Genomic DNA, 12,842 nt, shown 5'->3' with positions numbered 1-12,842 from the left:
GATAGGAAGAAGAAGAAAGAAGTTGTTGAGCCTAGCTTTGTGTAACTTGAAGGCCACTCGAAAATGGGTGATGTTCTAAGGATCATACACATGAAAATAGGTGTGTAAATGGAGTGATTTTAACACTGACATGTATAAAACACTTTAAGTTTCACAAGGAACTTACCAAAATGCATAAGATCAATTTTGATGATGGTGATGCTCAAAATTTTGAGAGAAAAGATAGAGGAAATCCTTGGGAGCAAAGTGAGTGAAAGTGTTTGATGGGGTGTGTGGTGTCTCGGGCGAAAGTATAAGAGGGAGGGGAAAAAAGAGCTTGGTTTCATGGGGGGTAATGGTGGGTGTTGCATGGAGGCATGGAGGTTAGTCACATGCATTGCTTAGCTGTCTTAAGGTTAATAGAGGGAAAAGCATTGAGGTGGAAAGATTTTTGGTTTTGTTTATTTATTAATTTTTTTACTCATGCCCTAATTAAAACCGTATAGGGTTTTCGGCCACAGTGGGCTAAATTCATGGGCTTTTAGGTTTTGGCTTGGCCCATTAAGAGGTTTTCAGTCCATTAAAGCCCAAAGGAAGAAGGGTTTTCGGTTTGGAGTGTGTTTGGGCTTTTGGGTTTAATTGGGTTCGATAAAAGGGTGTTCGGTCCAATAAGGCCCAAAGAAAAGTTTTCGGCCCAATAAGGCCCAAGGAAGAGTTTTCGGCCCAACATTGATTTTTTTAACTATTGGATCCATCTTGGGCTTACGAGAGGCTATTTCAACTTGATTCCTAAATGTATGCACATATGATTTCCTTTAACATTGTAGTTTAAATTTCACTAATTAGATGCAACAAGGTTACATAGAGGAAATCATTGTGTACAAGCTTCACAATCTAAGCCCTAAATTGCTAGTTGTGATAGTAGGGCGCTCTATATTTTGAGTGAGGTAATTAATAGTATGGAAGTGACTTGGAGAAGTCGAGACCGTTCTTGAGGAAGGTATAGATAGGTGTGGAAGATAGTATTAAGATCATACTACTAAAAACACAAGATCTATCCCCGAGACAAGGAAGGCCTTGATGATTTCAAGAAACTTCGGAAATATGAACCTCTTTGTGCTTGTATTGATTATTTATGTATTGTGTTTCAACATGGTGATGACATGTGGTGGACCAGGAGGTTTAGGATCGGGATTTGGTTCGGGCTTAGGCACCTAACCAATTGACAAGGGACTATGCGAGTTCATCACATCCGAGACTACGAGAGGTATCCTTGATGCGTCCCCGATGATGTTCGGGTCGATCAAGGAGGGTATCATTGAGTTGATGGAGGAGCGCTTCCAGACCTTCAGAGTCAAGTTAGTTGTCAGGTATTATGGAGCCCGCACGCTCTCCTTTAAGGATTTTAAGGGTTGTAGGGCACCATAGTTCTTTGGGGTAAAGGACCCTATTGCCACCAGACGACAAATAACAGACATGGAGGGTACCCAGATGTCTGACTTATGCCCCAATGGGTCAAATGTGAGTTTTGATGCATGCTATCTGAGGGAGCAAGCCTAAGACTGGTGGGATGATGTTGGTTATGGTTTGGGATCACCAGCCATTAAGGCCATGGCACGGTCGAACTTTGTGACCTGGTTCCGAGCAAAGTTTTCACCGGCTGCTGAGGTACAACAGCTGGCGAGGATGTTCTAGGATATGCGGTAGACATCTAACACCGTGGTGAAGATCAGCACCAGGTTCCGAGAGAGAGCTTTATTGGTACCCAATCTCTATAGACGAGGAAATGAAGAAGACACGGTACCACGACATGTTGAGATCAGATATCAGGGAGTTTGTTAGTTATTCAGCTTGTCCGACATTGGATGACATGATATATAGGGCCCTTAAGCGGGAAATCGATTTGTAGCACTTCGGAAAGTGGAAAGTAGAGCACGTGCAGACGACTAGGGGTTCAACAAAGAAACCCAAAGTAGAACTGGTCACAAAAGTCAATGGTCAAACTTGGTCAAGGTCAACACCATGTCGTGGCCCTCCTTAGCCACATTGTGGCCCTCTTTGGCCATGTCGTGGGGTCATAAGGTCAAATAGTCAATATGCAGGACATTGACACACCATGGTCCTTCCTGGCCACACCGTGGCAATGCCAGAATAAGGCAGTCAAACTTTTTGACTTCGCGCACGTTGTGGCTGCTGGAAAATCACCATTTTTTTCTCATTAAGAGCTTAATCCTTCCATATCTAAGCTCATACTTCCATATCTACTTCTCCATACTTAATGGATAAAGTTTCCAACTTTATCCATTAGGACCTCACCATAAGACAAGATCTTAAACCCTAAGTCCATTAAGCTCTTAATATGATCAAAACTTAATCATGAGGCTAAGAACTCTCAAGCTAAAACCTTTTTTCATTAGCTCAGAAGTTCATGACCAAGTAAGCACCACATCAACCTTTGGACTTCCTCAAACTCGAAGATCACTCAAGAATGGGACCAAAAAACATCCAAAAATGGGCTTATACTTAAAACAATAAGAATAAAGGTCAATGTATGAACTTTTTACCTCCAATAACTCAAAAATGTGAAGAAGATCTTGTATCCAAGCTTGCTCCTTGCTTCCTTGCACCAAAATGAACTACCATCTTCTTCAAGTTTCACCAAATGAAGCAAACAACCTCAAGGTAGAGCCATCAAGCTCAAAATTAAGGAAATGAGTCTAGGGTTTTAGAATGGGGATATAAAGGCTGAACGAAATGACCTAGAATGGGAGTTAAGGGGCTTAAGTATGGGAGGAACCCTAAAAATACATGGGCTTGGGCTGCTACAGCTGGCACGCCATGGTCATCCATTGTCACGTCGTGGCAACCCTCTAAAACATGTGTACATGAAATTAGTTGATATTTTATGTTTTTTTCTACAATTAAAATTATGTTTGAGATGTTTTCATAAACAATGTAAAAAATGTTGAGACTTTACTAAAATTATCACATTTATATTTGCTAATCAGCGTGCTATATGTAAGTAATGTTTATATATATATATATATATATATATATATATATATATATATATATATATATATATATATATATATATATATATATATATATATATATTAGATTTTTTAGGATAATTTAAATTAATAATTTTTCCTCTTATTTTACTCAATATGTATAGTAGACAAATTGTTAGATTGGTAAAGATTGATTTTTAACCGTGACTGTAAGTGTAAACAAAAACTAACTATTTCTCATAAGCTTTAAATTTTTAGTTTGTTGAAAACTTTTGTATCTATAAAATATGCATCTTGGAATAATAAATTTAAAGAACCGATTATTGTTACGGTGAAAACAAATTATATGAAATCATAGACTTCAGAATTAAATAATATATAATGAAAATTTATCTCAAATACAATTCAAGTGTATTGGTATTAAAAGTTTTATAACACATTAAAGAAACGTTTTTTAGTTTTTAGGTTTTTTTTTAATTATTTTTTTTCCTTACAAACTAATGTATATCCTGCAAACTTTAATTCGTGATACTTAAAGAAAAAATATTAATACAATAACAATATTTTTCCTCTTTAAGTCATTTGTGTGAAGAGACAAAAATTATATCCAAACCAAAGGTTAAGTCTTTTACTTAGGAAAAAACATTATATTTTAGTTTTGACTTTTTCTTTTTATGTTTTTTTAGGGCAAAATATACATATTGAAAGTCTTCAAAGCTAACTTTCCGTTTTTGTTAGGGGATATATACAGTAAAATTCCAATATTTTCATCGATTTGACAAAAAGTCCTAAACTTTATTTTTTTGACAGTAAAATCCAAATCACGGGAAGTTTTTGACACTTTTACTTTTTTTTTCCCGGTTAGCCGGTAATTAAGATTTTTTTGTCAACAAAATAAAGTTTAAGACTTTCTTGTCAAATCGTCAATTAGGACTTTATTGTCAAAAAAATAAAGTTTAGGACTTTTTTGTCAAATCGTTGAAAATATTGGGACTTTAGTGTATATATAATTTTTTTTGGTTAAAAATTTCATGGTATGATACTCTTTAAGCATAAAAGTTATTGAAACATTTTCTAATCAGCTAGATCCTATTGAAATCCTTTACATTTGCTTCTTGTTAAATCGGTTTTTTAATCTCAACAAACCGACATTGAAAAAAATTGAGATAATCAAGAAAGAAAGAAAGAACCAGAGTTGTGTTGGTTTTTTGCAGTCTAAAAAATAGAGAAATAAGAAACCGAAAAAAAACAAAATTGCCCTTCTTTCCCTTCTCCACATTCACACACTTTTGACTAGGCATGTGTTGTTTGTGTTTGTATAAAACTAAGGCAATTTCGTTTTTTTAGGTTTCTGATTTCTCCATTTTTGAGACTGCAAAAAGCCAAAACAATTATGGTTCTTTCCTTCTTTCTTGATTATCTCAATTTTTTTCAATGTCGGTTTGTTGAGATTAAAAAAACGATTTAACAAGAAGCAAATGTAAAGGATTTCAATAGGATCTAGCTGATTAAAGAAGGTTTCAATAACTCTTATGCTTAAAAAGTATCATACTATTAAATTTCTAACCCCCCAAAAAAATTATATATACACTAAAGTCCTAATATTTTCAACGATTTGAGAAAAAAGTTTTAAACTTTATTTTTTTTACTGTAAAGTTTTAATTGACGATTTGACAAAAAAGTCGTAAACTTTATTTTTTTGACAAAAAAATCATAATTACCGGCTAACCGGGAAAAAATGGTAAAAATGTCAAAAACCGCTGGTAATTTGAACTTTACTGTCAAAAAAATAAAGTTTAGGATTTTCTTGTCAAATCGATGAAAATATTGGAATTTTACTGTATATATCTCTTTTGTTAGGGACGAAATTAAAAATCTTACTTTTTGTTTTTTGTTTTTATTTTTTAAAACATAACAAATAATATAATTTTAACGATCATACAATGCAGCTGTTGGTATGTGGTTTTTACAAATAATAAGATGTGACATATAATTCCAAACCACATTGCACCGCAAATACTATATTTTTACAAACTAAAAGGTTACGCCGTCTGTTATTTGTTAGATTTTTAAGTATTTAACTTTCAGTTTTTTTCGATTTGATAATTCGGTTTTTGTTAATTCCTAACCATATTTTAAAAAAAAGATTAAATATCTTTTTATTTTTGTTTCTATAAATATTTTTATATAATTAAATGATGATATATCATATTATTATATTAAGCATTATGTTATTATTTAATTGGATTGGAGAGAAATAAAAAATAGAAAGACACGACGTTAGTCTGGGTAAAGGACCCAAGTTGGTCAATTCAATTTTGGTCGACCACAGGGTTGTGGCAAATAGGCCGTGATAGGTCTGGATTTCTTTCTTGTTGGCGAAACTATTTTCTGGATCAGCTGAAATCCTCCATCGTTGATCCATCTCTCTCTCTTTCTCTCAAATACTCAAAGCAAGTGATTGATCTCAATCCTCGGGTAAGCTGTTCTTATTATCCGACCTAATTATTAGCTCTACGAATCATTGCTTTTCCCCAAGTTTAGAGGTGCTTTTAAATTGTTAGCGATTAAGAATTGTGAATGGAATCCTTCCGTTCTTTCGGTACTTTCGTTTCGTATTGTGAACAAACTATTTCAATCTGGTGTGTTCAGCTTGAAATAGGTTAATTAGTAGTTAATACTCTATATTGTATAGTTTGTTTCTGCTGCTGTCTGTCTCTATAAGCACTACAATTAAGTCACCATACGAATCGCAATAAGATGTTGCTTTTTGATCATGATCTGTCACTTCGTTACTGTTTTCATTTTGAATGCAATCAAAGAAGGTAAGTAAGTGTAAACAACAATTAGAAATATAACCAGCTTTGCAAAGAGGGATGAAATGGTTGATGCATCTCATGATTCTAATGGAAAACGATAATCATGTATTGATGACATCATTAGAAGCATCCTGGGAGGGCATTCCACCATCAAGTTAAATCACAATCATGATAATGATTGTTTAGTAGCTAGTAAGTTAATTCTTGTCTATTTTTGGGTTTTACTGTCCAATCTGGAACTTTATTTGACATCTATACGATCTGTTTTCGTATTTACTTCATAATAAAAACATCATCTGCTAAAAAAGATGCATTCTTCATACACAGGCATATGCACATTAAGAAAAGTTGATGATGTACACACTTTAACACCATAGCATTAATCAACAATGATGTTTTTGGAAAGCAGTTTGATCTGAGTACTTGTTTTTTGATTAATTTGAAGTGAAGGTGACATGGCATCTAGGAGGAACATCAATTACAGTCGTCTTCCCGATGAAGACAATGATCGTATAGGCAATGAAGGAAGATACGACCCTCGGTTTGACTACTCACCAGGAAGCTTGGATGAAGTCCCATGGAAATCCATTGCTCTTGCACTTTTTCTCCTTTTTCTTGGATGTTGTCTTCTTCTTCTTTCAATCTTCATCTTCACAGGTCACATGGGAGGAGACAAATCCCAAGCATATGGCCTCTTAGGACTTGGTGCACTCACCTTCCTCCCAGGTACCCTACATTAATCATATATTATTAAGTATAGTGTTAAATACTTAAATTTTGAAGAATTCCTTATTTGTTGATGATGATGTTGATTCATTTGTTTTTTAGGGTTCTATGAGACTCGAATTGCGTATTATTCATGGAGGGGTGCACAAGGCTATCGGTTTGCATCCATCCCTGGTTATTAAAGGTTTATAGGTATACCCCTCCTTTTCCTTTTTTCTGGTTGTATATTCAGGGTGTAATATACATACAGCAACTTCCAGTTATGTAGTAGGTTTTGAGAATTGAGATTGCTTTTGTTCTGGAAATGAAAAACTTCTAATATAGAGAAAACTAATATAAAGAGACCTAGTACAGATTCTTTTCTTTCTTTGGATCACTTTGTTGGGTTTTGATCCAGGTGTTGAAGCCTTTTGCTTAGGAACCCATGTGTTCTTAAACTTCCTTTGATTGGGTTTGAAGTATGTGCTCTTAGACATTTGACTGGTCATAACAAGAATTTGAAAGAGCAATTCATCATCATATTTTCTATAGCACTCCAGCCATATAAGTCTTAATATCCTTTTGAACTTTTGTAAAACATGAAAGTGTTCCATTCATCGACAATGTCATTCTCACCGACAACACGAGGTAAATTAATGACCCACTCAATCGTCATTTTGAATCGACATCAATTTGAATGAAAAACTGAGATATTGACTTGATTCACTTCTAAATCATATCTAGATTTTAAATTTTGAAAATCGTAGTCTATCAACCAAAACATATCAAGAATAACTCTAACAGAAAAACTTCTTGAAGAAATCTGATTTGAAATTGCAATTCCAAACTTTGAATCAAGAGTAAATGTTGAAACGATGAAGAATAATAGTAAAAATCAAATCTCATGATGAAAATCAATTTAAATTGAACAAGAATATAGAAGTTAATTTGAAGATAACCAAATCTAATGAGAAAATGAAGAGAAATTTGCTAACTATTTTTATAAAAAAAAATGTTTTTTGCAAAATAGCCACTAAAATTGCAAATGACTATATTCCATTTGCTATTTAGCCGTTTCATCTGCTATTTAACAATTCTTATAAAATGAGCAATTTTTTGTATTTCACTTTGGGTTTTATTAGAAAAATCTTAAATTTTTTTGGAAAAAGTTTTAATTAGTCAGGGTTTTTATTAGAAAAGTCTAAACTTTTGGAAAAAGTTTTAAGAGTAATTTACACGAATGGTTCTTATGGTTTAGGGTAATTTGTATGTTTGGTCACTAATTTACACGAATGGTCCCTACCTTAAATTTGTTACGCGCTTGGTCCCTATCTTACCTAAAAAAGATTATTTTGCTATTGATTTTTTAATTTATTTAAATAAACACACCCTCAATCTCACCCCCTCACCTTACTTTACCTTCCTTATCATTTTTCTCCATTTAAATTATAGTACTTTTAGGTAAAACATGGATCAAACACGTAATAAAAACAAACAGTAGGGACCAAGCGTGTAACAAAAACAAACAGTAGGGACCTTTCGAGTTAAAAAAATAAGTTAGGGACCAAACATGCAAATTACACTAAACCATAGGAACCATTCGCTAAATTTTTGACAAAATTGCAAAAATGGTCCCTATGGTTTGTCAATTTGTTTGAGTAAGGTCCAAAAAAAATTATTAGTAAAAAAGGTCCCTATTTGGTGGTTTTGTTGTAGTTTTGGTCCCTACTTCTTTAAGTTTAACAACATAACTGTTAACTTTTGGCAAATGACGGATTTTCCCCTGGGACTATTTTTGCAGTTTTATGTTTTTACCAAACTACAAGGACCAATGATGCAAATTTTCTTTTTCGTTTTATTCAATTATTGTATATTAATTCTTTTAATTATTTTTTTTTAAAAAAACTTTTTTCTTATTGTATTATTTTTTAATTGGATTATTATATATTAATAAATATTATTTTTAATATATTATATTTATATATTAATAATTATTACTTTATTATTATTAATTTTTTTAATTTTTATTTTTGAATCTCTTCTTTATTGTACTAATTCTTTTTTATTGGATTATTGTATATTAAAAATATTATGTTCAACATATAGTATTTATCTATTAGTAAGTGTTATTTTATTGGATTATTAATTTCATTTAATTATTTTTTTTTTTAATTTTTTTATTGTGTTGATTCTTTTTATTAGATTATTAATTTAAATTTATTATTTTTTATTTATAATAAATAATATTTTTTAATTGTTTTTATTTTCTTTTAATTTCTTTCTTTATTGCTTTAAATAAAAATACCAAAAAAATCTCACCCATCCTACTTTTCCTAATTTATTTTAAACATTTGGAAGATAACATATTTTGGACATCACTACCACCATCACTCACTCATAACAACCACTATCGGGTTGTCTGCAACCCTGTTAATTTCAGTAATTATTCACAAAATGAGATCATCATGTGTATTTTAGTTTTTGTGTATCCACATGTATCTAAATTTGTTATATATTTAAATAAACTTATGATTTTGACATATATAATTTCCGTAAAAAATATTTCCACATGAAATACGCAAAAGTATTGCATCCCATCGTTGAAAATTAACCGGACAACCACCAATAACCTTCATCGATTGTTCGGTGGAAACCCCACCAACTTGTTACACCGAATGTCGCCAATAGCCACCTAAGACAACCTTATCACAATCCGTCGGAATCCTCTATATCTACCACTAAGTTAACCATATTCTGCGACAACCACCAGGAGGTCTGATCCAAACACTCCTAGTCAACTCCTCCATTCGTTGTTTTTTACCACATTGCGTTATCGTATTATCTCACTGTAAATCATCGATCATCGACTATAGTTGGCCATTCTCGACGAAAACTATACAGGTCGACCACCCACACAATGTGTAATAAATACCAGAAAACATACAACATCCAGCCTACCATTTATTACAGATACCGTCCTCAATGACAACAATGTTAGATCGAGGGTTTCCAAACCACCATAGCCACTATAGGTGGTGACAAAGTTATAGAACTCGTTATACGGTACTCGTTTGACTGACAGCCGAGTAGCGAATATTCGGATTCGGTAATTCATGTATGAATATTTTTAGGGAAATTATACATGTCAAAATCATAAGTTGATTAAATATATAACAAATTTAGATACATGTGAATATACAAAAACTAAAATATATAACCATATGGATCAATTTTACAATTTTATCAAAATAAATAAATAAATAAATAAAAGAATCAGATGTTTGTTTGTTTGTTTGTTTTTAAATAACAAGTGGTAGACTCGAACCGAAGTCTCACCTACAACAAAGCCAACTAAATACCAACTAATTTAATCTGATTTTAATCCTTCACTTCTGTATATATTTATTAAATACTGAAGCTTTTAAATTTAAAAAACAACGCAACAAATAAGAGACATTAAAATTAAAAAGTATTATGTATAACTATTATTTGCTGAAGTTTTAAATCCATTTATTATTATTATTATTATTATTATAAGCGAAAATTATTAAAAAAATAAATTCGTTTTCATCAATACTATTAAATAAATAAATATATAAATACATATTTATACGTAAAAAACATATAAATATAATAAATACATAAATAAAATGTATTCATATCTTTTTATACTTTAAAAAGAGTTTTTAAATTTTTTCCAATTAAATGTATTTATACATATTTTTTCCAATTTAACGTATTTATTTATGATATTTATAAATAAGATTACAAATACTTTTAATTGGAAAAACAAATTCAGTGTTATCTAAAACTTTTTTCATAATTCGTTTTTAAACTTTGTTTTTCTAATTAAACATATTTGTAATCTTATTCATAAATATTATAAATAAATACGTTTAATTGGAAAAATATGTCTAAATATGTTTAATTGAAAAAACAATGTTTAAAAACGCTTCTTAAACATATTTGTTATCTTATTCATAAATATTATAAATAAATACGTTTAATTGGAAAAATATGTCTAAATATGTTTAATTGAAAAAACAATGTTTAAAAACGCTTCTTAAAGTATAAAAAGATACAAAAACGTTTTCTTTATGTATTTATTACATATATATATATATATATATATATATATATATATATATATATATATATATATATATATATATTAAAAATGTATTTATATATTTATTTATTTAACAATAATGATAAAAATGATTTTTTTTAAAATAATTTTCACTTATAATAATAATAATAATAATAATAATAATAATAATTAATTTGAAAACTTCAGCAAATAATAGTTATATATGATACAAATAGAAGAAAATCATGTAATTCTTCCGATTGAATTGATAAAGAGCCTTGTTTGTCAAATAAGTGACTAGTGATTAAATCATCCTTTTTTACGGTTTTTAAAATTTAAAAACTTCGGTATTTGATAAATATATATAGGAGTGAAGGACTAAAATCAAATAAAACCTTTGGCTCAGTGTGAGTATGTACTCGGCTTTGTTCTATGGAGACGTATGTTCAATTCTCCCTCTCTACGTTTAAAAACAAATCCGATCTTTTTTTAATAGTCAGAAAGGAGTTGACGTGACATTCCATGCGTCAATAGGGGTTCCAAGGTGGAGTCTCACATCACCTGCTAAATGGGTTAAAAATGATTAAAGTATAAGAATTAGTCGGTTTCTTGGGTTTTTCGATTTTAAAAAAAATCAAGACTAAATTGAAACTTTTTTCTAAAAGTTTGAGACTTTTTTGATAAAAACTCATTTCTCTCCGGAAAATGGCAAATGGACTGTTTTCCATCTGTGATTTGCTCTCTTTCTATATACTATTTTAAGGTTTTTTTTTTTTTTTTTTCATTTATTTTATTTTAAAAACTTACATTTAACTATGAAATTTGCAAGGTTGACTATAAATTCGTAATATATAGTATATTTTATATAAAAAGAAACAGCAATGCGTAGTTTATACGTTATTTTTTTTAGAAATTTTGTTTTAATTCTTCGAACTTGGGAGCTTGAGAACGTTTTTTCGAACTTGGGAGATGGAAAAATAAGGGTTTCCCAAAAAAAGGTATAAATACTAGCATTGGTTAAAATCGTAATTGTAAGTCTATCTATGAATGTACAAATCTTTTATGCACAAGTCATTCATTAATGACTTATACGGTAGACTTCCATTTGCGAGTTAGCCTCATATCCACCTATGATTTGGTTGGCTATTTTGCTTAATTGCCTAATTTTTTGCTATTTTTTGAAAAGTCGTTAACAAAAGTGACTATTTGCAAATTTCTCGAAAATGAATATGGCGCTAAAACAACTTTGTAAGCTTTTTTTTAAAAGTAAAACAAGTTTGGACTAAAATTGGGCTTTGAAACAAATGTTGGGTTTTAAATTTGACATTTATGAACATAACTTTGGAATTTGGATTGTGCTTTAAAGAATTGAGATATGGACACAAACTTTGGAATTTTCTGGTAGAAAATTGAAAAGTAACATGTAAACTTACAATTTTCATCCACCAAGATAAGATTTATGAAATAATCTGAAAACCACTCAAGATCATTGACTGGACAAGACATCGTTATAGTTGGATTGATCTTCCAATCTTCAAGTGTGATTCTGATGCTGAATGTGAATCACGAGATGAAATGTCGTTACATAATGAAGTTTTATATTGAGAGAGAGAGAGAGAGAGAGAGGGGGAGAGATCATTCATAACTTAAATAAGTATGAAAGGTTGAAGGAGTAGAGGGGAAATAACATTTTATATGTATGAGATGTTATTTCGGAGCTTGGTTATATATGGGCTGTATAGAGGGTTTATTAGAGCATTAGAAACATATTTTAAAAATGTTATAACATAAATATAATCTTATCTCTTAGACCAACTCCAATGGTAAAACACTAAAATAGTGATGTTTACATATTAAAATGGTGTTTTCAATCCAATCACACACTAAAAATGTGTCTTTTAAATGCTATGTATTTTGGCCTTTATATTTGATGTCTAAAGTTATCTCACATACTAAAATGATGTTTTTTAAAGATTGATTGGAATCAAATAACCACATTTTTTTGCCTTTAAATGGTGTTTTAGTGTTCCATTGGAGTTGCTCTTAGCTGTCAAAAGATAAAATATCTAAAGGCAACAATGATCAATGAGATATTAACGTAAATTTTCAACTATTTGTAATGTGATGCAACAGTTATCAGCTCATAGATAGTTAACTAAATTATTTAGGTCATTTTAGTCATTGATTTTTCTGGATGTTTTATTTTGGTAATTTTATTTTGTTTAAACTATCATT

The 12,842-nt window shown here is 30.7% G+C and overlaps 1 protein-coding gene across 3 annotated transcripts; it reads left to right on the top strand.

The window, feature by feature from the left end:
- Window positions 1-5,281: 5,281 nt before the first annotated feature.
- On the top strand, window positions 5,282-6,901 carry LOC145032165 (transmembrane protein (DUF872)). 3 transcript variants are annotated; one of them, XM_078980878.1, is made up of 3 exons: window positions 5,282-5,471; window positions 6,263-6,538; window positions 6,641-6,901. In XM_078980878.1, the coding sequence occupies exons 2-3, from the start codon at window positions 6,268-6,270 to the stop codon at window positions 6,718-6,720; spliced, it is 351 nt and encodes a 116-aa protein (XP_078837004.1). In that variant the 5' UTR covers window positions 5,282-5,471; window positions 6,263-6,267; the 3' UTR covers window positions 6,721-6,901. The 3 variants fall into 3 exon arrangements, with proteins under 3 accessions (XP_078837004.1, XP_078837003.1, XP_078837005.1); XM_078980877.1 differs by having other exon boundaries at window positions 5,284-5,471; window positions 6,258-6,538; XM_078980879.1 differs by lacking the exon at window positions 5,282-5,471 and adding an exon at window positions 5,517-6,004.
- The last annotated feature ends 5,941 nt before the right edge of the window (window positions 6,902-12,842 follow it).

Source organism: Lactuca saligna, chromosome 2 (assembly GCF_052625555.1).
Source record: "Lactuca saligna cultivar CGN05327 chromosome 2, ASM5262555v1, whole genome shotgun sequence".
NCBI classification, from domain to species: Eukaryota; Viridiplantae; Streptophyta; class Magnoliopsida; order Asterales; family Asteraceae; genus Lactuca; species Lactuca saligna.
This window is presented reverse-complemented; position numbering and strand designations above follow the sequence as displayed.